The sequence below is a fragment of the Cnephaeus nilssonii genome (genome assembly GCF_951640355.1).
Source record: "Cnephaeus nilssonii genome assembly, chromosome: 2".
Classification (NCBI taxonomy): Eukaryota; Metazoa; Chordata; class Mammalia; order Chiroptera; family Vespertilionidae; genus Cnephaeus; species Cnephaeus nilssonii.
Window position 1 is genome coordinate 4125260 of NC_137073.1, and position 25454 is coordinate 4150713.

Below are 25454 nucleotides of genomic sequence, written 5' to 3' on the forward strand. Positions count from 1 at the left end.
CCACGCATGGTCAGCGAGATGTGACAGATGGTCAGGGGCGAGGACCCTCCTTCCTGGGACCCGCCTGACCTTTATGCAGAATAACACTGGTTCTTATGGAAAAAAGAGGCAAATGTTTATAAACATACCTACCAGAAACAACAAAATTTGATAGCAAAACACTTAGCTGGCATTTCACGAGCACGTGGTCTGGGACCTGGGTGCTTTACGTGCGTTGTCGCATTTGAAATGCACAGCAGGTGCACGAGGCAGGGCCTTGTCCCGTCTCTCTTACAGGGAGAACCCGAGGCTGGGGTGGACTCAGAAGGGAAGAGCTGGGACTCACACTAAGGTCTGTTTAACGCCAAGGTCCAGGTCCTTAATCCCGACGACCATACTCCCCTAGTTGGGTACTGACCATGCTGGTCGGCCAAAGTGTGGCATTGGTCCCACGGGCGCCCGTTCAACCTCCCTCTAAGTTACAGTCGTGCAGCATCCTCACCCCTGAGAGCGCCTCAGGGGATGGGAACCCTGCAAAGAACATGGAACAGATAGAAGCCAACTCGCAGTACGAAAACTTTCATTCTTCCTCTGTATGGGTCAGGAAGGCCACTTCGAACCCAAGGACAGTAACAAGTACCTGGGGAAAAACAGTCTCTTCTTCTCCAAGTAATCGTTTAGCCCCCTCTGGATGTCCTCCAGCAGAGTGTTCGCTTCCTGAAGCTTCTCAGCCATCCGGGGCTGGTCGGCCGCCATCAGGACCCTGGCATCTCTCACCTAGGTGCCACCAGAAGAGGGACTCACCAGGGGCTCCCAGACTCTGAGAGCGGTCATTCTGTGAGTGCGTGACCAGCACCTCAACTGACGGTGCCCTGCCCAGCGAAGTGTCTCCCGATCCCAAAGCGAGAACGCTCAGTAGCAGGCCTGCTCCTCTGGCTGGGGTTGACGGGGCCAGGGTCAGGCAACTGAAACCAACCATGACAGCGCTATTCTAATGCTGGGACTTAATTCGGATGATGACACCCTCACTAGTCTGGCTGGCCCCCGAAGGAGGGCTTTGCTGCTGCGTGAAGATCGGCTTCCATGACGTGACCGGGGCAGAGCACGCCAGCCTGCAGGAGAGGGAGCGGCACGGAAGTGCACTCCAGGGTTTCCTGAGGAACCGCCGGGCCCACAGCTTCCTTTACACACGTTCTGCCCGCGGCTTCCAGGAGACACCCATTCGGTCTTTGTGTTTGAGCTGCCTTGGTTTCCGTTACTTGCAACCCCGAATCTCAGCTAATATGAAGTTGGAGGAAGCAGGATATGCAAATTGGCTCTGATGGCCGAGTGATATAAATGACCACTTAAGAATTCCTACAAAACACAGGGCAGGTAAGTTCCCTTGAGACAAATTCTTTATAAAGGCGCCCCAATTTGAGCACACTTGACTTCCAAAAGGAAAAAATTCATCTCTTATGGGTGCCCCGATACCTGTCCACCCCGTGCACCCACACTTCGAGGCCTGTTCCCAGTGGCACCTCCTGGAGGCCTTCTCTGCCATGCCCAGGGCACTGAGTCACTTTTCTGCCTTCTAAAACCTTTTTGAATAATTTCCATTATAGCTCTTATGTATCTAAGTCTGTCTCCTCACAAAGCAGTGAAATATGAAGGCAGATATCATCTTCAAGTGTTTTTCTGACTCCTGGTACAATGTCTGGGTCAGGGTAGGTACTGAATAAACGTTTGTTAAATGTCTGCATAACTGAATCTGGACAATCATTTGAATTCTGAAAGGATTCTCGAGCTGTGAAAGCTTTACCTGCAATAAACAGTCCTCCCCTCATGGGATGACAGCTGTTACACAGCTGCTAGTGCTCACTTCTGGGGACGGGGCGTATCATGGCCTCCACTTTCTATATTACATAATCCACGTTTAAACCTTTAATAACGAGGAGCACGTGTTGTAGCCCAGGCTCCCGCCGGTGAGAGGTGCTGGGAGCTGGGAGCTTACCGCTTGGGACATGAGGGATTTCCAGTAACCGTCCACGGTAGCAAACTTCCTGCCCTCTTCTGGCATCTGGGCTATGATGTCCTCTGAGCTGAAGATCGGTTCCAGGTACAGCCAGGTAGCTTGGCATTTCAACCAGGCATCCAAGATGTCCTGCACACGGACTAGCTTTTCTTCCCACTTCTGCGAATTTAGCATTTTATGTCTGAGTCATTAACTTGCCGCCCTGCATCACACAACTATTTATTCACTCTTTCCCTTGTTTAGCAAACACTTGTCGAGTGCCCCTATGTTCTGGGCACTGTTCTAGGCAATGTGAATACAGCAATGAATGAAACAAGGGAGTCCTTGCCCTCATGGAGCCTGCCTTCTGGTGGAATAATAATCACACCAGTAATAATATCTATAATATCTCTATAATAAAGAGCCAGGGTGTAATACCATCACGGCAGAAGTTCGACAAACCGGCAGGAAGTCAGTCCTGCAGGGGTCGCCTTGGCAAAGGCTGTGCCCTCTTTGAGCTGTTCCCCCTGAGGGAGAGGTTTGAGGCAGGAACCTGCCCTCGGAGCTTGGAGGCACTGAGTCCTGGGTTGCCACAGAAATGGCTGCGCCCTCCCTGAGCTGTTTCCCGCAGGCCTGAGGGGAGAAACCACCCTCGGAACGCCAGGAGCGCCCAGCGGCAGTCAGTCCTGGGTTGCCTAGGCCTAGGCCACAGCGGGGTAGAACTCTGGGTCTGGCCCAACAGGGGGCATGGCCGGCCTTCAAACCACACCCTGACAGGAGGGAGGAGGGAGCCCCATTCCTCACAGAATCCCCTGTTGGATAGCTTGCTGTTAGTGGCCTGCCAGCAAGGAACCCCATTCACCTGCACCCCAGACCCTGACAGGAGGGAGGAGGGAGCCCCATTCCTCACGGAATCAACAGGTGGCCAGCTTGCTGTCAGGGGCCTGCCAGCTAGGAATCCTATTCACCTGCATATCTGTATGTGCCACGCCGGCACGGCCAAGGGCGACCCTGAGTGGGAGTGGTGACAGGCTTAGAAAAGACAGACAAGAGAATAAAAGCTGGGTCTCGGCGGGATGCTGCTTCTCTAAGAGACAGCGACCGCATCCACAAGCCGTGTCTTTATTTTATAGCAGATGCCACGAGGCAAAGTAAGGGCATGACCAAGATGTTTACAACATTCTCGTGGGTTTCAATCCTACTCAACTACATACATCTGAACTCTATCAAGCCCACATCAGTTAGGCACGTGTTCAGACCATAGGTTCAAGCCCACAACCATAGCGGTTAGCTATAACTGCGCTGGGAGGGCCCTGCCCTCCAAGCTGGGACTTGCACGTGGCAATGAGAGGACTGTGCCCTCTCATCAGTCCAAGGCTTGAACCTGTCCAAATCCTGTAGCTGTTCCCCACATCTGTATAAAGTTTTAATACATTAGAGGTTGTGGTGGTACTGTTTTACCCACAGCGTCTACAGGAATTGCTGCAAAGTTACTTCTCGGTGGAAGAACCTTTCATTCCCAATATAAATTACCAATTCCATTAAACGAATCTTCAATTTCTAGACTGGATATAAACAGTGAAGTTGCTAAAACTATTAAAAAGGCCCAACTTCTTATTATTGATGAATGCACCATGGCATCCAGTCATGCTATAAACGCCATAGACAGATTACTAAGAGAAATTATGAATTTCAATGTTGCATTTTGTTGGAAAGTTCTTCTTGGAGGGAATTTTCGACAACGTCTCAGTATTGTACCACATGCTATGTGATCAGCCATAGTACAAATGAGTTTAAAGTACTGTAGTGTTTGGGGATGTTTCAGAAAGTTGTCTCTTAAAACAAATATGAGATCAGAGGATTCTACTTATAGTGAATGGTTAGTAAAACTTGGAGATGGCAAACTTGATAGCAGTTTTCATTTAGGAATGGATATTATTGAAATCCCCTGTGAAATGATTTGTAATGGATCTATTAGTGAAGCTACCTTTGGAAATACTATATCTATAGGTAATAATAAAAATATATCTAAATGTGCAATTCTTTGTCCAAAAAATGAGCACGTTCAAAAATTAAATGAAGAAATTTTGGATATACTCAATGGAGATTTTCACACACATTTGAGTGATGATTCCATTGATTCAACAGATGATTCTGAAAAGGAAAATTTTCCCATCGAATTTCTTAATAGTATTACTCTTTCGGGAATGCCATGTCATAAATAAAAATTGAAAGTGGGTGCAATCATCATGCTATTGAGAAATCTTAATAGTAAATGGGGTCTTTGTAATGGTACTAGATTATCAAAAGATTATGACCTAACATTATCAAAGCTGAAGTATTAACAGGATCTGCAGAGGGAGAGTCTGTTCTGATTCTAAGAATTGATTTGTCCCCATCTGACACTGGCCTCCCATTTTAATTGATTCGACGACAGTTTCCCGTGATGCCAGCATTTGCGATGGCTATTAATAAATCACAAGGACAAACTCTAGACAGAGTAGGAATATTCCTACCTGAGCCCGTTTTCGCACATTGTCAGTTATATGTTGCTTTCTCTTGAATTCGTAGACCGTGTGATGTTAAAGTTGTAAATACTTTATCACAAGGGAAATTAGTCAAGCACTCTGAAAGTGTTTTCACTCTTAATGTGGTATACAGGGAGATATTAGAATAAGTTTAATCACTTTATCAGTCATTGTTTGCATCACTGTTGTTTTTAATCATGTTTTTGTTGTTTTCATATCATGTTTTTGTTGTTTTTATATCATGCCTCTGTTGTTATATCCTTTTGTTAGTTTACTTATTAATAAATTTACATATTATTTTCATATACATTTTACTAATTTCCTTTCATCTCTCACACTTCTATTATAGAGAAAGGGCAAATAGCAATATTAAAATATTTCCTCTAATTAATTCCCTTTTAATGTGCACAAATTTCATGCACCGGGCCACTAGTTATCATATATTACTGTTATATACACTGAGTGGCCAGATTATTATGATCTCTGAATGCATAATAATCTGGCCACTCAGTGTGTGTGTGTGTGTGTGTGTGTGTGTGTGTGTGTGTGTATCTATACTAGAGGCTCGGTGCATGAAATTCATGCACGGGGGGTGGGGTGGTGTCCCTCAGCCCAGCCTGCACCCTCTCCAATCTGGGACCCCTCGAGGGATGTCCGACTGCCTGTTTAGGCCCGATCCCAGTGGACATCCCTCTCATAATCCAGGACTGCTGGCTCCCACCTGCTCGCCTGCCTGCCTTCCTGATTGCCCCTAACTGCTTCTGCCTGCCAGCCTAATCACCCCCTAACCACTCCCCTGCCAGCCTATTTGCCCCTAACTGCCCTCCCCTGCAGGCCTGGTCCCCCCTAACTGCTCTCCCCTGCAGGCCTTGGTCCCCCCCAACTGCCCTTCCCTGCAGGCCCGGTCGCCCCCAACTTCCCTCCTCTGCTGGCCTGGTCACCCCTAATTGCCCTCCCCTGCAGGCTTGTTCGCTCCCAACTGCCCTCCCTTGCAGGCCTGGTCCCTCCCAACTGCCCTCCCCTGCTGGCCATCTTGTGGTGGCCATCTTGTGTCCTCATGGGGGCAGGATCTTTGACCACATGGGGGCAGCCATCTTGTGTGTTGGAGTGACAGTCAATTTGCATATTACTCTTTTATTAGATAGGATAGAGGCCTGGTGCATGGGTAGGGACCAGCTGGTTTGCCCTGAAGGGTGTCCTGGATCAGTGTGGGGGTTCCCTTAGGGTGTGGGGCAGCCTGGGTGAGGGGCCTGTGGTGGTTTGCATGCTGGCCACGCCCCCCCCCCCCCCCCCCCCCCCAGTTACCCAAGTGGAGGCCCTGGTATCTGGGATTTATTTATCTTCTATAATTGAAACTTTGTAGCCTGGAGCAGAGCCAAGCCTCCTGCCTGCTCCATGGCCACAGCCATTTTTGTTGGGATTTAATTATCTTCTATAATTGAAACTTTGTAGCCTTGAGTGGAGGCCTGGGCTTGCCAGGGTGTGCGGAAAGCTTGGCTTCCTCCATCGCTGGGGGCAACCCAAGCCTCCTGCTCTCTCTCCAGCTCCGTGGCTGCTACCATTTTTGTTGGGATTTCTTTATCTTCTATAATTGAAACTTTGTAGCCTTGAATGGAGGCCTGGGCCCACCAGGGTATGCAGAAAGCTTGGCTTCCTCCATTGCCTGGGAAACCCAAGCATCCTCCTGGCTCTGTGACTGCAGCCATCTTGGTTGGGGTTAATTTGCATACTCACTCCTGATTGGCTGGTGGGCGTGGTTTGTTGTATAGCAGAGTGATGGTTAATTTGCATATTACTCTTTTATATATATATATATATATATATATATATATATATATATATATATATATATTAGAGGCCTGGTGCATGAATTCATGCATGGGTGGGATCTGGCCAGCCTGGCCAGGGGGAGGGGACATGGGTGGTTGGCCAGCCTGCCTACTGGTCGAACTCCTGGTCGAGGGGAAAATTTGCATATTAGCCTTTTATTATATAGGATATACACTGAGTGGCTAGATTATTATGCATTCAGAGATCATAATAATCTGGCCACTCAGTGTATAACTAGAGGCCTGGTGCATGAAATCGTGCACTCCCGGGGGTGGGGTTTCCCTCAACCTGGCCTGTGCCCTCTCGCAGTCTGGGAGTCCTCGGGGAATGTCCAACTGATGGGGGGTGGGTCTAAGCTGTCAGTCGGACATCCTTAGTGCTGCGCTCGCCAGGCATGAGCCCAGCTTCTGGCTGAGCTCCTGGGTAAGCGTCTGCCTCCTGGTGGTCAGTGTGCATCATAGCTACCAGTTGTTCCACAGTTTAGTTGATTTGCATACTAGCCTTTTATTATATAGGATTATTATTACTATAAGCAGGGATGGGCTGAGTGCTTTATGTATGTGAAAACTAGTTTAATCAGGTGGGTTTATGATGGAAATGTTACTACACATCACACTTTACAAATGCAGAACCGGAGACACAGTTTAAGAGCCTTGTCCAAGGTTAATGAGCAGGGAGCCAGAGTTTGAAACCAGAAAGTCTGCTTCAGGAGCTTTGCCTTTAGCCTATGCTGCGTCCATACCCAGGACACAATGAGCACATGCCGGCCCTCCGGTGTTTACATTCAAGAGTACACTAGTCCGGCTGATACTCACATACTTTCCAAGTGCATTTTTACTTGGTACATTCAAACCATCTCACGTTTCCTTTTGGCAGACTTGCACAGGCTCAGCGCACAACATGCTTACTTGGACGGTTACGTGCTTTTAGTCTTGTGTTACTTTTTTCCAAGCAGGAGACAATGAATTTGATTGTTAGATGAACTTAAAAACCTTCTCCCTCCTCTGAGAAACCAAGAGCTACCTGATGTCACAAAACCGCCCCCTTTCACCTTACCCGGCATTCGGTTTCTATTGGCTTGATGAAGGGGGAGCCGCACATGGTCTGTGTCTTTATCACGTGGTCATCGAGGAGCAGCTGAATGTCATCCACGGCGCACAGGATGCTCGTATCCTGCAGACACACACCTGCCCTGTTAGAGCCACGCACGTCACTTGCAGGCTGACACACAGACACGGAGCCCAGAGCTCCACCCAGGGAGGCAGGAACCCGTGTCTTACGGAATGGAATTTATATTTTCTTCCTTGAAAATGTTCTTAAAGACACAGACTTTCCATCTTCGTGGAAGAAATCAAATGTGGCCCAAGCCCAGAGCTCCGCCCTTCCCTGTGCTCCCACCTCCTGCCCTTCCCTCTCCTGCTGCCCGCAGGGGCCCTGTCCAGTGGCTTGGCTGGGCCTAGATGGTGGTTCTCAACTGTGCGCCCAGGAGCCCAGGGCACTGCAGTGAATTCACAGCAAGTCACTGGGAATGTTTAAAAAGAAAATACAAATGTGTTTCTTTTTGTTTGTGCATGAAAGGGGCCACATGCTGACCTGACAAGCCCAGGGAAGGCCTGCATGGCGGTCTTGCAAACTCAGACCTAAAGTCACCACAAAGGATGGTCTGAAATTAAACGTTAACTAAAAGCAGTGATGGTGGATAGTCACTCCTAGGCCGGTATCTTCACTGACAAGGTCAACCTTTACCTTAACTGAGCCTATCTGTCTTTTTGCATCTATAATAACATACCCTTGAAATGTCTGGGTAACTTGTAACTTCCCTTTTTCTGTACCCCTTAGGGCACAACCTAATATGCGTGAGCACCAGGACAGAGACCACAAATTCCTTTATTGTTATTGTTATCATGTTAATTGTTGACTGTTGACTATCCTGCACCCACCTAAGTATGTGTCTATCATTTTACTTCTTATCCAATCCCAGGGTCCCCCCCCCCCGCCCCGCCCCTTTGCTTTCTCCCGCCTCTCTAGTCTATCACCAGTGGGTTTCATGTAACCCACCTACGTCCCTCCTTTGGTTGCAATGTATAAAAATAGCTGAAAAACTGCCATTCTCTGGAGCATTGTCCCAATCCGTTGAGGTTCTGCTTCCCAGCAATTGTAGACAGTTTGGCTCAAATAAACTCATAAAAATTCTTTACAGGTTTGAATGTTTTTAACAAATTTCTACAGATTTTTTTCAAACAGTGAAGGTGACAGGACACGAATATTTCTGTTTGAACCCAATTACTTAACAACAAAGCTGTGAGCGATTTCTTTTGCTCTGGGGGAGGGGAACCATGAAGAAAGAATGACATTCATGACACAAAAGGCAACAGGAACCAAGAAAGTTCGGAGCCTCTGCCAGTGCGTTCACTGGGCCACAGTCTACCAGTGGGTCAGGCTCGTGCACGACACTCTTCCTCCGAGGCCACCATGGCCGAAGGCTGGCCGGGCTATGTCCCCTGCCACAGGCCTGTCTTTCTTACTCTGCTGTTACTTCCTTCAAGCCCACATCTGGTGGCTAAGTGGGGGCTAGGCTATGTTCTCATCCACCTCCCTTTTACTAGTCGCTCTGCACTGGGAGGGGCGTCTGAGCTATGCTGATCCTGGTCTGTAGCTGCACTAGTCAACACCTGGACTGGCCGGCAGGAACTAAGCTATGTTCCCAGGTCTCTCAGCTCACTCCTCGCCTCAGCCCACCACCTCCAGGAGCGTCTCCTCCAGGCAGACAGTGCAGCGCATCTGATCTGCGGGGCCAGGCGCCTGGTCCTGCTGGGAGAGGCCCCCAATTCCCTCCCTGCCACTGACTCATCTGCAGTTCTTATCCAGGTGAAATCAAGGCCTGGTGACTATTGAAACTGAAGGGGAGAGAAAAGATCACCTGTGGCCTCGGGGGAGGAGGGATACGGGAGCCTTTAGGGCAGGGGTGGGGAACCCCTGCCAAGGGCCATTTGGATATTTGTAACATCGTTCTCAGGCCCTACAAATTATCCACTTAAAAATGAGCCTGCTCTCTTTGGTCAAACATTTAATGAACTCACCCCTAATGCAGGGCCAGACCAAATGACTTTGTGGGTCTCATATGCAGGCCTGACATTGCCCACCCCTGCTTTAGGGTTTTAGTTCTCAATCTGCATTGCACATTAGAAAGTCCAGGGTGCCTTAAAAATACAGATGCCCAGGCACTTTGGGGTGGAGAGAGGAAGAATCAACCAGGATTTTTTTTTTTTACTATTATTTACTCCAGGCAGCTTCGGAGGGGCTGGAGAGTCCCTGGGAGAGGCCAGTTCAGGAGGCTTGCTCTGCTTGTTGCTCTGAATCAAAGGCATTTCTCATTTGAGAATGCATCCCTCAGGGAGGCCCGAGGAAGGGTAACGGACACAGGCAGCGGGGTCTGATGGCAGCGGCGCTGACAGTGAGCAACACTGTGCTGACCTTCCAAGCGGCTGAGAGACCAGACCCCAATGGTTGCCCCCACAGGAGAGAGATGAAATCAGGTGCCTATAGAGGTGTGAGGTGATCCTGGGGTGGTAATATTGCAATAGATAAACATATCCAACCCATACCCCTACACCTCAAACCTATATAATGTTATGTGTCGATTATGTCTCAGAAAAAAAGTTTTTAAAAAGCTGTTCGGGACCCTCCTGCGAGTCTGTTGCGATTCCAAGGGGCTCCCCTGCACTCTGCGGCAGGTAGGCTGGCTGTGCTGGCCGAGACTCACCGTGTCCCTGTACTTTGCGAAGCTGAATGTCATGCTGACCCAGTCCGACTTCATCTTCTCCAAGTTTTTCTCCAGGGAGTATTCTTTGCTGGCGGTGGCTCCAATGGGCTCCAGTCTGGAAGGGAAGGTAGGGACAGCAGCGTGACGGAGGAGAAACTCGGCCATGGGAGTTCAGCTCCGCAAGAGAAGCCTTTGGAAGGCCTGCTTTTACTGAACTCCTACTCGAAGACGGGCCAGCACTCCAGCGTTACAGGGCTCCTGAGCCTCCGCACCGCTGGCATTGGGGCTGTATTATGGGCTGATTTGTGTCTCCCCACAGGCATAGTCCTAGCCCAGGGCCTTGGAACGGAAGGTCTCCCATCTGAAAATGGGTCTTTAGTCAGTATGCTGAACAAATAAACGTCTGCTGTTTGAGCCTCCAGCCCACCAACAGGAGCCACTGGTTCTGTGCTGGGGGCTGTCCTGAGCATTGCAGGCTGGTAGCAACCTCCCCGGCCATAGCCAACTGCCCCAACCCACCCGTTGTCAGTCACGGTGACACTGTTAATAACCTGGTTATGACTGACAGGAAGGCGCGCAGGGGAGGCAGCTAACACAGGCCGCCATCCACATGGGTTCCCAGGAGGCTGCAGGGATCACTCCCAGGTCTGGATTCACTGTCGCTGGGGCAGAGACTGAACAATAGATGCATGCCCAGTGGGAAGGTGCCTACTGTCAGTCACACCTGGGAACAGGTCAGGGCCAGAATGGGCGTGGCCACTGCCAGGGTGAGAAATCAAAGAGACTTCACTCCTGAACAAAGGAGCGCTCTCCCTCTCTTGCTGCTCTCCCAACTCCTGGCTTGCGGGCGCACTTGTGGCCCACGGGGCCCACACCAGGTGACGCCATGTATTGGCCTAATGGACTGTGACCAGCCCGAGGCAACATTGGGCGGCTCTGCCGGGAGGCAGCCTGGATGCTGGCTTGGCTTTCAGCTCTGCTGGAGTCCCCGTTGCCCTTGTCAGAGCTGGGTCATGGGAGAAGGGACTTTGGAACCCAAGGAACGCAACTCCATGGAAATAAAGCCTTCAACCACATCTCCTCCTCCCGTGGGGGACCTGGAAATGCTTTTTCCAGCGGTTCCCCGAGAACCCCACTCCCACTAGGGACAGAGAAATGGAATTCCCCGGTAACGGTAGCAATAACAAATGGCCCTGGGGTGGGAAATGGACCCCATGTGAGAACCACTGTGCTACAGCTGGTAACCCAAGATCTCCTTTCCCATTGCTGTTTACTCCATATTGTTCCTCATGTGCTCCAGAATTACTCGTTTCCTTCTTATATGGATCTTGAAATTTCTGTTGATTTGTGTGATGGGTTTTGCTCTACTTCCTGTCCTTACCTTTAAAAAACAACTCCTTCTGTTTCCCTGCTATGCTGGGTCCACCCACCATGGTCCCTGCTCCACAAGGAACGGGGGGGGGGGGGGGAGGGACATCCTCACTCACACAGCACACATCATCACTCACACAGCACACATCCTCACTCACACAGCACACATCCTGCTCACACAGCACACATCCTCACTCACACAGTATATATCCTCACTCACACAGCATACATCCTCACTCACACAGCACACATCATCACTCACACAGTATATATCCTCACTCACACAGCACACATTCTCACTCACACAGCACACATCCTCACTCACACAGCACACATCATCACTCACACAGCATACATCCTCACTCACACAGCACACATCATCACTCACACAGTATATATCCTCACTCACACAGCACACATTCTCACTCATACGGTATATATACTTACTCACACAGCACAAATCCTCACTCACACAGCACACATTCTCACTCATACGGTATATATACTTACTCACACAGCACAAATCCTCACTCACACAGCACACATTCTCACTCACACAGTATATATCCTCACTCACACAGCACACATCATCACTCACACAGCACACATCATCACTCACACAGTATATATCCTCACTCACACAGCACACATCCTGCTCACACAGCACACATCATCACTCACACAGTATATATCCTCACTTACACAGCAAACATTCTCACTCATACAGTATATATACTTACTCACACAGTACACATCCTCACTCTCACAGAACACATCCTACTCACACAGTACTCACACAGCACACATCCTACTCACACAGCACACATCCTACTCACACAGCACACATCCCCACTCACACAGTACACATCCTCACTCACACAGTACACATTTCCACTCACACAGTATACATTCTCCAGGGCGTTTGGCGAAGGAGAGTGAGCATGTGACCTCTGTCCTGTGACCAGGTTCCTTGGAACCTTAGGGGGCAGACAGTCACTTCTTGTTGTTGTTGTTTTTGGGTATAGAGGAGGATTCTGAGGCTCCCTAAGGGTAAGTGGTTGTACCAAAGTCAGCCTGAGAAAGGCAGGCTCCAACTCTGGTTCAAAAAAATTTCAACCTAAGCAAAATAAGCCAGATGGAGAAAGATAAAAATCACATGATCTCACTCATATGTGGGATATAGTGATCAACATAATTTGATGAACAAGAATAGATCCAGAGACAAATGGTAGGGGGGTGGGTAGAGAGCAACCAAAGGACTTGTATGCATGCATATTAGCATATCCAATGGACACAGACACTGAGGCAGGGGGGTTTGCCTGGGGTGGGAATGGCTGGGGGAGGGGCAACTGGGGAAAAAGAAGACAAATGTAAAACTTTAGACAATAAAAAAAAGAGAAACTTTTAACCTAATTTTTTTTGAACTAAAAATTTTCAAGTCAGTGAAAGGAAAAGTCTTCCTGGCCAGTCACCAGAGGTGAGGCTGCCCTCATGTTCCAGGGGACAGGAGACAATGGGGAGTGAGTGGTGGGGGTTTGGGGGAGCCCACAGGCCCTCTGATCACTCCCTGAAGGAAGGGCACCTTACTTGTCAATGAATTTGTGGAATCCATACTCCAGCATATTGGCCAGGCATGTTGCATCTGTGGGCTTTATTTCACAGCCGACAAGCTCACTAATCTGCAAAAAGAGATAAGAGTCTGTGTGTATGGTTCACGCCAGTGCTGCCTGGTGGACGTGAGAGGAGGGAAGCACTCCTGCCCGCTGGCCCTTCCCGCAGCCACAAGCACTGCCTAGCGAGAAGTGTGCCCAGGTGGCCTAGATGGATTTTCTCATTTAATGTCACGTGTGTTTAAGTAGCTGCTCGGAGCCAGTGGCTGCAGAATAGGCGGTGCAATCTAAGGATCTGGGCAGCCAGGGCCCACCCTGCGGTCTATCTACTTTCCTGGGTGCTGGTCTGGCACCAGCACTGGGCGCATGGCAGCCCTGTGAGTATCTTAGGGGTTGGGACTGTGTAATTCCAGGGCCTAGTGCAAAGCCTGGCCTGTGACAGAGCCGGTGTTTGCTGAACAAAAGGAGCAAGTCCTGAGACCAGGCGACAGGCAGCCCGCAGAGGCGAGGATGCGGGAAAGAGGCAGCCTCCTCTGTGGTGCCCCCTCCCCCCCCCCCCTGCCGGGTGCAAAGCTGCAGGAGGTAGCAGTGCTGCTCCTTTGCTGTGGTAGACACTGCCTCCAGAGCTGTTAGTGACAGCACCCCCGGGGAAGCTGTTCAGCAAAGTCTCAGCGGAGTGGAGCACCTTCTCAGGAAGTGGGAGACTGGGCAGCCCTTGGGCTCAGAGCAGCACCAGGTGGAGGTGTGAGGCTCCGGGACACCCCCCCCCGCGCCCCCCCCCCCCCCCCACACACACACTGCCCAGCAACCCCTCCTTGGGGCTACAAATGTCAGAGCAGGAAGGGGCGCGAAGCTGTGCCATGTTCTGTCGTATTCCACCTGCGGCCCTGGGCCTGGCATGCATGGGCATCCGTGAACAGCTATGTGTGAAAGCATGCACGCCAGCTCATTCAAATGGCTCCCACCTGGGCTCTGAGGACACGAAGGGCCACTACGATGATGGGAATAAGGAAGGCAGTTAACATTTATTGAGCGTTTACTCTGTATGGGCACCGTTTTAAGACCTTTATGTGCTTATTTCATTCTCCCAACACAATGAGGAAAGCTCTAATATATTGCTATTCCCATTTTACATATCCAGAAACTATGTCAAAGAATAAGTATCTTGTCCAAGACCATCAACTCTTAAATGGTGGAACTGGGACCTGGATCCATTCTGACTCCAAAGCTCTTACCCATCTCCCTCGGGTCGTCTGTGTACCGTGGTGCCGGTTACACGCCGAAGCAGGGCAGTGAGCACAGCCCACACAGTGGGTGCAAACACGGCATGGCTGAGGCACGGGCCCTGCTGGCCCTCCAAGTGCTGCTTAGAGCACGCTGTTCCAGGACTAAGTGACAGAGCTGTGCAAAGCACTGGGCAGAGTGCTTGGCCCTGGGAAACCCTCAGAGATTTGTCGTTTTATTACTTAAACTAGCATTCCCGTTGCAGGAAAAATCCTGCAATAGGGTTTCCTGCTGCACTCTACCCCGCCCTGCCTGCTCCCCTCCCTTGTCCCCCACCCCGCCTTCTCCCCTGGCCCCGCCTCCACTCCTCCCTTCTCCCCCGCCCTGCCTTCTCCGCCAGCCCCACCTCCGCTCCTCCCTTCTCCCCTGCCCCACCTTCTCCCCCGGCCCCGCCTCTGCTCCTCCCTTCTCCTCCCCCCCCGCCCCCGCTTGCTTGCTTCTCCACAGCTTTGCTCCCTTCTGCAGCTCTTGGCTTCTTTCTACGCTGTCTTGATATGCAAATTAGCTGCCATCTTTGTTGGGGTAATTTGCATACTCGTCCTGATTGGCTGGTGGGCGTGGCTTGGCTGGTGGGCGTGGCTTGGGCATAGCGAAGGTGCGGTCAATTTGCATATTTGTCTATTATTAGGTAGGATTGTGTTAACTATGGCAATGACCCAAGTGTTCAGTGTGCTAGTCTAAGACCCTAGAACAGTGCTGTCCCATCCGGAGCCACGATGCTGGTGGGCTAGTCCAAACGTATGTGCTGTGAGTGGGGAGCACACCATGTTTCAGACTCAGCATGAAAAGGTCCTGTGAAATATCTTAATTTTTATGTTGATTACCTGTTGAAATGACAATATTTTGGTTATGTTTGGTGAAATAAGATTTATTCATGAAATTTATTTAGCCTGTTTTTGCTTTTAAAAATGTGGCTACTGCCCTAGCTGGGTTTGCTCAATGGATAGAGCAGTGGTCGACAAACAGAGCCAAATATCAACAGTACAACGATTGAAATTTCTTTTGATAGCCACATTTTTTAAACTTAAACTATATAGGTAGGTAGTTAATTGCTATTAACTTAATTAGGGTACTGCTAAGCTGGCCTTTGCTAAAATCTCAAGGGGCCAAAGAGCCACATGTGGCTCGCAAGCCGCAGTTTGCCGACCACTGGGATAGAGCATTGGCCTGCAGACCAAAGGGTCCCAGGTTTGATTCCAGTCAAGGGCACATACGCGGGTTGTGGGCTGGATCCCCAGTGGGGGGCATTCAGGAGGCAGCCAATCAATGATTCTCTCTCATAATTGATGTTTCTCTCTCTCTCCCTCTCCCTTCCTCATTGAAATCAATAAAAAATACATTTAAAAAATAAATAAAAATGTGGCTACTAGAAACTCTAAAATTTACACAAACATTCCCATTCTATTTCTATGGTAGCACTGCCCATAGGGCCAGCCCTGCTGCTCCTCAGTGGGGTTTCTTCCCAAGGCCAAGTGTGGCCCGTCCCATCTTGTTTTATTTTATTTTTTAAAAAATTTAATAAATCTTTATCGTTCAGATTATTACAATTGTTTCTCCTTTTCCCCCCTATAGCTCCACTCCACCCGGTTCCCACCCCACCCTCTGCCCTTACCTCCCCCCGCCCCACTGTCTTCATCCATAGGTGTATGATTTTTGTCCAGTCTCTTTCCGCACCCCACACACTCCTTTCCCCCTGAGAATTATCAGTCCATTCCCTTTCTATGCCCCTGATTCTATTATATTCACCAGTTTATTCTGTTCCTCAGATTTTTAATGCACTTGATTTTTAGGTTCACTTGTTGATAGATATGTATTTGTTCTTCATAATTTTTATCTTTACTTTTTTCTTCTTCCTCTTCTTAAAGAATACCTTTCAGCATTTCATATAGTACTGGTTTGGTGGTGATGAACTCCTTTAGCTTTTTCTTATCTGTGCAGCTCTTTATCTGACCTTCAATTCTGAATGATAGCTTTGCTGGGTAGAGTAATCTTGGTTGTAGGGTCTTGCTATTCATCACTTTGAATATTTCTTGCCACTCCAGTCTGGCCTGCATAGTTTCTGTTGAGAAATCAGCTGACAATCGTATGGGTGCTCCCTTGTAGGTAACTAACTGTTTTTCTCTTGCTGCTTTTAATATTCTCTCTTTGTCTTTTGCTCTTAGCATTTTAATTATGAGGTGTCTTGGTGTGGTCCTCTTTGGATTCCTTTTGTTTGGGGTTTTCTGTGCTTCCTGGACTTGTAAGTCTATTTCTTTCACCAGGTGGGGGAAGTTTTCGGTCATTATTTCTTCAAATAGGTTTTCAGTATCTTGCTCTCTCTCTTCTTCTGGCACCCCCATAATTCTGATGTTGGTACGCTTGAAGTTGTCCTAGAGGTTTCTTACACTATCTCCAAATTTTTGGATTCTTTTTTCTTTTTGCTTTCCCGGTTGAGTGTTTTTTGTTTCTTTGTATTTCAAATGTTTGACTTGATTCTTGCGTTCCTCTAGTCTGCTGTTGAGTCTCTGTATAATATTTTTTATTTCAGTCAGTGTATGTTTAATTTCTAGTTGGTCCTTTTTCATATCCTCAAGGGTCTCACTAAATTTATCGGCCTTTTCTAGGAAATTCTTGAAAAACCTTATAACCGTGGTTTTGAACTCTATATCCAGTCATTTGTTTTCCTCCATTTCTTTCATTTGTGATGTTTGTTTGTCTCCGCATTTTCGCTGCTTCCCTGAGTTGGTAGGTTGGCTTTGTGTGCTAGGTGTCCTATATGGCCCAGTAGGTCGGCCTCCCCAGTTACCTGAGGTGGACACTCTTGGTGCACCCCTTTGTGGACTGTGTGTACAGCCTTGTTGTAGTTAAGTCTTGATTGTTGTTGGTATCCCTGGGAGGAATTGACCTCCAGGTCAATTGGCTGTGAGGATCAGCTGTGTCTACAATGGGAGAACTTCTGTGCTGGAGACAGCCTTATGAGACAAGACTTGCAAAACTGCAAAAGCCTCTGTGCTCAGCTTGGATGGGGTGGAGTCTCAGGGCTGAGCAGACAGTCTTGGCTTTCCATCAGCCCTGCCCTATGAGGACCTGGGGTCTCAGTGTCCCTCGGTAATCGCTGCAAGCACCTCTGAGCGAAAGCTGCCCTCGAGTTTCGCCCGCTGCCAGACAGTCCAGTTTCTCCCCCAATGAATCTGGATTCCCAGATTCTCACCCGGAACTGGAGTTCAGCGCAGTTGGGAGCTTTCCGTTCCCTCCAGCTAGAGAAAGCCAGCGGCACACTCAGCAGTCAGTCCTCTCTGCGTGCACTTGAGCACTCGCCTCCAGACCTCTGCCTTTCGCGGCTCCCCTGAGTTTCCACCTGACAGTCCAGATTCCCCCCATAAGAGCCTGGGTCCCCAGGGGCTTGCCCAGAACTGGGGTTCAGTGCAGTAGGAACTGGGGTTCAGTGCAGTCGACTCCCTTCTGCTAGGAAAAGCCAGTGGCAACCTCAGCAGTCAGTCCTCTCTGCGCACACTTGCGCGCGCGCCTCCAGACCCCTGCCCTCCACGGCTCCCCCGAGTCTTCCTTTGTGCCTTTCTCTCTGACAGTCCAGACTCCCCCTGTATGAGCCTGGGTCCACAGGGTCTCGACTGGAACTGGAGTTCAGTGCAGTCGGAACTGGGGTTCAGTGTAGTCAGCAGCTTCCTTCTCCCTCCCGCCAGAGAAAGCCAGCCAGGCACTCAGCCGCCCTTCCTCTCTGTGCGCGTGTCTCCATACCCCAGCCCTTTGCAGCTCCTCTGATTCTCCGTGAGCTTTCCTCTTTCCTTCTAGTTGTAGAATTTCCACTCAGCCAGCTTTCCTGTGGTTCTGGATGATGTCCGTTCTATCTTTTAGTTGTAGTTTTGAAATTGTTGTGCGAGGCAGCAGTTTAGGTGCTTACCTATGCTGCCATCTTGGTTTCTCCCCCCATCTTGTTTTAAACTGTCGCAGAAACCACTGTGATGATAGCAGCAAAGTCTGGGCCCCAAATATAGGATCAGCCTTTCCTGCCCAAGTCTTGTGAAATGGTCAGAAACCTCCCATGGCCACCCCAGAACCCAGTCTGAGAGCTACAGGCGGTTTAGCTGCCAGAACCAGACCTGGCAGATGGGTCTTCTGAGTTAGGCACCAGAGTGAAAAGGGCCTCCCCTGCCTGGGCTGTCAGGGGCAGCTCAGGGTGTGACCAACAATTCAGGCAGGAAGGGGCTGGGCCTGGGGCAGCCTGAGTCTACCTGGTGGCCTGTGTTCTTTCTGAGCTGGCCCACTGGGTCCTTCCTCTGAAGCCACTCCCCTGGTTGCACACCACTGTCACCCACAGCTCACAGCCCCCACCTCCCACTCCCTCTCATCTGCTACTTCTTGTTCCCTTTTCACCTGTCTAGGCTGAGCTAGAGACCACATTCCAATTCTCCCCTTCTTACTTACTAGCCATGTGACAACTTAATCTCTCTAAGAGCTAGTTGTCTTATCTGGGAAGTGGAGATAATCATAGTCCCTATGTCAGAGGGTTGCTGGGAGGGTGACATGAGAGGGTCCACATGAAGTATGCAACACAGAACCCAGTGCATACCTGGCATTCAATATGGCTTAGCCATTGTTGTGATATTTTAATTCTAAGGAGCATTTTTTCCAATCTGTCCATCTAGGTGGTCTACAAAGGAGGATGAGGATTGTCTGGGAAAGGTCTGGATTTCAATGCGTGAGAGCAGCATCCTCATAGGTGGAGCACCAGTGGAGGGATGGATCTCCAAGGGCCCCGAGTGTTATCCAACCACCATTTACATTGACAATGACACTTTCTATGGTGCCATCTCACGAAGAAACCTAGCCCTGCTCACCCTCCCAGCCCTCCAATGGTCAGTTCTGGTCAGACTAGGTCCACAGGGAGAGGCACCCTCTGAGCACCCAGGGAGGGCAGTTGCCCTCTGTAGACCCCACTGCTAGGCAGTTCAAGTCCATAACCTACTCAGATGGCCTCTCCTCTGCACCTCCTTACATCCCTGCCTTAAGTCAGGGAAGGCTCCCTGGGAAATGGAAAACAGATCCCCTACACAGAAAACTCCTGGATCTCTCATGCATTCAGATCTCTGTTTTCCCAGGGAGGCCAAAATGCTCCTAACAACTGTGCTAGGGCTTCATTCTCTGGAAGTCATGGGGGTGACCTCAGAGTGGGACCTTCTGAGGACGATGTCCTCCGTCTTGTGCGTGGTCCTGAGAGAGGGAATTCCAGGCCAAGTCAGAGAGCAGTCTGCCTATGGGCACCCATCTCCACCTCCACACAGAGCAACTCTCAGACTGAGTCTGCTCAGGGCCATTGCTAGCCTTGGATATGATCATTATTACAGGAACAGTGCACTTTTCCTTTCTCTGGTTAGTGTTCACACCACACTTATCACCTCACACTTGGTTGCTTATAAAAATCCCAACTATTTTTTTAGGGAGGATGTTTGTTATTCTCATTTATAGGCACAAAGGGCTGAAAGAGGAGTGGAAACTTATTTCTGAGCATAGCCTGTTGGATGCTGGAACTCCAGCATGGCCAGTCCAAGCAGGAGTCAGGCACTGTTTGGAGACCCAGGAAGGGATGTGGCTTTCTCTTCTGTGTAGCCTGGGTCGAGAAGCAAAGCAAGGCTCCTACCTCTGCACTTAATGCCCTGTCACCTGTAGAACCTTGAGCAGCTCTTTGCCAAGAAAGGAGATAAGGAGAGGCTGCGTGGCCACGGGCTGAAACGGTACTCAATTACAGCCATGGGGTCCCCCAACAAAGGGAGACCTGCTCATGCGAAAGGCAGTGCATCCCTTATCCTGCCCGTTCCCTTATGGAAAAAGGCTCTCACCCCCATTCCTACCCCCTTGGCTTCCAGTAGATTCTCCTTTCAGAAAAAGCTTGACCTGGGAATGGTTCCTGCCTTCTTGGGGCTACCAGGACCGGGCTGGGCTGGGCAGGGGGTGGGCAGTGACAGGACCTGTTGCCAGTGCCGCTCCTTCATCCCGGGGTTGCAGGAAATGTTGAGAATAGGGATGTGCTGCTTGAACTTGTCAATCTTCATTTTCACGTTTTCTGCCAAGCGCCTGGGTGCAGGCATGTCAGCTAAGGTCTTGGTCAATTTATACATTGTCCTCCACATATTCCCTATTTCCTCCGCAATTTCCTCAGCGTTCAGCAAAAAGAGGGGTCCTGGAATAAAAAAGACGAATGGAGGGAAGGTCAGACCCTCAAGCAGATGTCAGCCACATGCACCTTTAATCCCCTGAACTCAGAACTGGGCCTGAGGTGTGAGTACTGGAGCAAGCACAGGCCTGGAGTTGGGTCTATGTCTAAAACGTCGCCTTTGCCAGTGAACTGAGCAGGTTTCCTGAACTTTCTGAAGCCTCGAGAGCATCACCTGTGACACAGGGTGACCGTGGAAGGGAAGTGAGGTAAGCACAGTGGCTAACCTGCCCTGCCACGCGGTGCAATGCGGACAGGCAACCAGTGCTAGCACTGGTTATAGATGCTCCACAAATGCTGAGAAACAGTAGCCACTGGAGAATGTGGGTGAATGAGAGCGGGAGTTCTCTGTTCAGTTTTAGCAACTTCTATGTAAGCTTGAAATTCTTTAAAAATAGATTATTTTAAAAGAATGAAACTTCATTTTTTTGAAAAAAGTACCCCCAAAACATTAATTTCCTTTGCTGCCTTTCCTTTTATGGGGACCCTTTAGCACAGTGGTTCTCAGCCTTCCTAATGCCGCGACCCTTTAATACAGTTCCTCATGTTGTGGTGACCACCAACCATAAAATTATTTTCGTGGCTACTTCATAACAGTAATTTTGCTACTGTTATGAATCGTAATGTAAATACCTGATATGCAGGATGTCTTAGGAGACCCCTGTGAAAGGGTCGTTCGACCCCCAAAGGGGTCACCACCCACAGGTTGAGAACCGCTGCTTTAGCAGGTTACATAAGCAGTCACAATCTTGCATGCTGTGGCATCCTTCCCCTTCAATATTTCACGTTAGTATGAATTCTTGCATCATGATGTTGCAAATTTACTCAAAAACTTTTCTTTGAAGGCTGCTGAGACTAAACACAACTTCGTGGATATAACTCCATTAATTGCTAACATGCTTCATCAACCCAACATTTTTGCTAACTAATCAAAAATTAAAATAAAAAAAAACACAGAAAAAATGTACATGACTTCCATGTAATACGTAAAAAGAATAATACACTATGTCTAAGTGGGATTTGTTGTGGGAATGCAAGGCAGGTTTCATATTTGAAAAGCAACCAATGTAATATGCCATATTAACAGTCTAAACAAGGAAAATCACATGATAACATCAATCGATGCAAAAAAAGCATTTGACAAAATTCAATATCATTCATGATAAAAACCTCTAAATAGACTAGGAATAGAAGGGAACTTCCTCAGGCTGATAAAGGGCAACTGTAAGAAACTACACTAATGTTATACTTTTGTATTCATTAAATATATACAGTCTTTTACATGTCAATCATACTATAATCAAGTGGTTTTAAAAAATAAAACAAAACAACCCATTTTACTTAATGGTAGAAAATGGAATACTTTTTCCCTCAGATCAGGAAGAAGGCAAGGATTTTCACTCTCATAACACAATAACAGAAAGATAGTTGGTAAAATCCCCAAATACTTGGAAATTAAACAACATAATTATAAGTAACATGGGTCAAAGACAAAATCTTAAGAGAAGTTAAAAAATATTTTTAGCTAAAGAAAAATATAACATCAAAAGTTGTGGTATACAGAAGTGAAAATTAAATCCAAAGTAAGCAGAAAAAGAGAAATAATAAAACCAAAAGCTGGTTCTTTAAAAATATTAACAAAATTAATAACCTACAGCCAGGCTGACCAAGAAAAAGAGACAAATTACTGATATCAGAAATGAAAGAGGGGACATCAATACACATCTCAGAAACATTAAAAAGATAATTAAGGAATATCGTGAACACTTTCATGACCACAAATTTCATAACCTAGATGAAATGGACTAATTCCTTGAAAGATACAATTTACCCAAACTCACACAAGAAGAAATAAAAAATATGAATAGGGCTATGACTGTTTAAGAAATTGAACAATAGTCAATAACTTTCCAAAACAGAAACCACCAGGCCCATATGGGTTCACTGGTGAATTCTACCAACCATTTTAGAAAGAAATGTTGCCAATTTTCTACAATCTCTTCCAGAAGACAGAAACAGAGGAAATACTTCCTAATTCCTTCTATGAAACCAGCATTACCCTAACACCAAAACAAAGACATTAAAATAAAAGGAAATTAAAGACCAATATCTTTCATTAATATAGATGCAAAATCCTCAACAAAATATTAGCAAATTGAATCTAACAATATATGAAATAGAATTTATACCACAATCAGTTGGGATTTATTATTCCAGATATATAAAGCTGTTTCAACATTTAAAAAATCAATTAATGTAATCCATCACATCAACAGGCTAAAGAAGAAAAATCACATGATTATATCAATAGATTCAGAAAAAGCATTTGACAAAACCCAACACCCATTCATGATAATAATTCTTAGCAAATGAGAAACAGAGGGGTATTTCCTTGACTTGATATAAAGAACATATACAAAAAACCTACAGCTAAAATCATACTTAATGGTAAGACACTACACTCTTTCCCACTACAATCAGGAACAATGCAATAATGTCCCCTTTAACCATCCTTTTCAACATCATTTAATGGAAATCCTAGCCAGTGCAAAGACAAGAATAGGAGATATAAGGTATGCAGATTGAGAAGGAAGACCTACAACTGTTTGCCACTGACACGATCTTTTATATAGAAAATCTGAAAGAATTAAAAAACACTCTCTGGGAACTAATTCACAGTTATAGCAGGTTGCAGGATACAAGGTTAATATATATAACTCAATTGCCTCCCTTTTTATTTTTAATTTATTAATGTTAAGGGGGTGAGAGAGAAAAAGGGAGAGAGGGAGAGAAAGAGGGAGAGACATTGGTTTGTTGCCCCTGTTAGGTACAATACTAATTCATTGGTTGATTCCTGTATGTGCCCTGACTGGATCAAAACCCTCAACTTTGGCATATAAGGATGACCCTCCAACCAACTTAGCTAACTCAGCCAGGGCTGCTTTCCTATATACCATTAGTGAACAAATGGAACTTGAAATTAAAAGCACACATCCATTTACATTAGCACTCCTAAAATTGAAATACTTAGACATAAGTCTAACAAAATATGTACAACACCTATATAATTAAAACTACAAAACTATGATGACAGAAGTCAAAGAGAAAAATGGAGAGATAGTTCACGTTCATGGATAGAAACATTCAACAATGTTAAAGTGTTAGTTCTTCCCAACTTGAGTATAGATTCAACACAATCCCAATAAAAATCCCAGCAAGTTATGTTGTTGTTGTTTTTTTATATTGAAAAATTGGTTCTAAAGTTTATTTGGAGACATGAAAGATCCCAAATAGTCAATATAATATTAAAGTTGGGGGTTGACATTTTCCAGTAACTTTAAGACTTACTATAAAGCTACAATAATCAAGTGTGGTATTGATGAAAGAGAAGACAAATAGGTCAATGGAACAGAATAGAGAGCCCAGATATAGACCCACATACATTCAGCTGATATTTCAGAAAGGATAAAGGTAATATAATGGAGAACTAATAATTTTTCAACAAATGATGTTAGAACAACTGTATATTCACAAGCAAAATAATGAAACTAGATGCAGACCTTATACCCTTCACAAAAATTAACTCAAAACGGATCATTGACTTAAATGTAAAATGTAAAACTATAACAATCCTAGGAGATAACATAGAAGAAAAATCTAGATGACTGTGGCTTTGGTGATAACCTGTTAGGTACAACACTAAAGGCATGATATATGAAATAAATGACAATCTAGACTTCATTAAAATTAAAAACTTCTGTTCTGTGAAAGACACTGTCAAAAGAACAAAAATATAAGCCAAAGACAAGGACACCTGGTGTTTAGTGACAGCAATAATATCCACCAACTTGCCTAAGCTAATAGTATAGAAGTCATCCTGGCCCTTCACTCTCCCTCCCTGCCCCCTTGCCCCATATCAGATCAGTCATCTAGTTCTGTTGACTCTACCTTCTCAGGATCTCTCCTAGGATCTAGAGTAAAAGGAGTGGTTTATAGATGCCTATGGCACTTTGGCCTTTTTTTGCAACAGCACACTAATGGAGCCGCTATTTTATTCTCCCACCACCTCCTCTCTGAGTCACTACCCAATCCATGTCTCTGGATGGCTGCCTATTTGGATTTACCCTGGCAATAGGTCTGGCTCTTTGATCCTCATCTTCCATCATTATCATATCAGAAAAATTGGACTGTGGCTGCCTTAATCCAGAGTATCAGAACATGTTGCAAAGTCCATCCAGAATTCGAAGATCAAACTTTTTTTCAGAACTGGCTAGGGTGGACCCACTACTCCATCCCCATCCTGCCCAGCATAGGGGGACTGCGGCATACCGTTCATCCACTCCTCTGACTTGATGCTGAACTCATAGGTCGTCGCCCACAGCTGTTCATAGGGTACTTTGTTGGTCATCACGGTTTGCAGAAGAGGGAAGGTACTCTTATCCTTTCCCAACAGCTCCTCCTCCTTATTGATCAACTGCAGGCAAAGGGGGATACTGTCTATTAGGTTGATGGTTTTCCTGGACCCTAGAAGCCACCCCGGCAAATTCCTCAACATTTTGAACACCAAGTTGAGGAAGATGCTTGTTAGATGATGAGAGACTCAATCAAGAAGATCCCTCTCTACCTGTGAGGGCCATGGCAGCTGAGATCTAGTTGGGTTAGTGGTCAGCAAATAGTGGCTCGCGAACCACATGTGGCTCTTTGGCCCCTTGAGTGTGGCTCTTTCACAAAATACCACAGCCTGGGCGAGTCTATTTTGAAGTGGCGTTAGAAGAAGTTTAAGTTTAAAAAATGTGGCTCTCAAAAGAAATTTCAATCATTGTACTGTTGATATTTGGCTCTGTTGACTAATGAGTTTGCTGACCACTGAGTTGGGTGAACCTCTAGG

General features: G+C 47.2%; 1 protein-coding gene across 2 annotated transcripts in view; it reads right to left on the reverse strand.

Moving 5' to 3' along the window:
• Nucleotides 1-25454, reverse strand: part of DNAH3 (dynein axonemal heavy chain 3) — a gene marked incomplete at its 5' end in the record, with an annotated part of 194103 nt that overhangs the window by 107939 nt on the left and 60710 nt on the right. For both annotated transcript variants that reach the window (XM_079759768.1, XM_079759767.1), the window contains 7 exons: nt 620-756; nt 1973-2152; nt 7387-7503; nt 10094-10208; nt 13052-13143; nt 20322-20533; nt 24896-25040. In XM_079759768.1, the coding sequence (XP_079615894.1) occupies nt 620-756; nt 1973-2152; nt 7387-7503; nt 10094-10208; nt 13052-13143; nt 20322-20533; nt 24896-25040 (998 nt within the window). The remainder of the gene's footprint in view (nt 1-619; nt 757-1972; nt 2153-7386; nt 7504-10093; nt 10209-13051; nt 13144-20321; nt 20534-24895; nt 25041-25454) is intronic.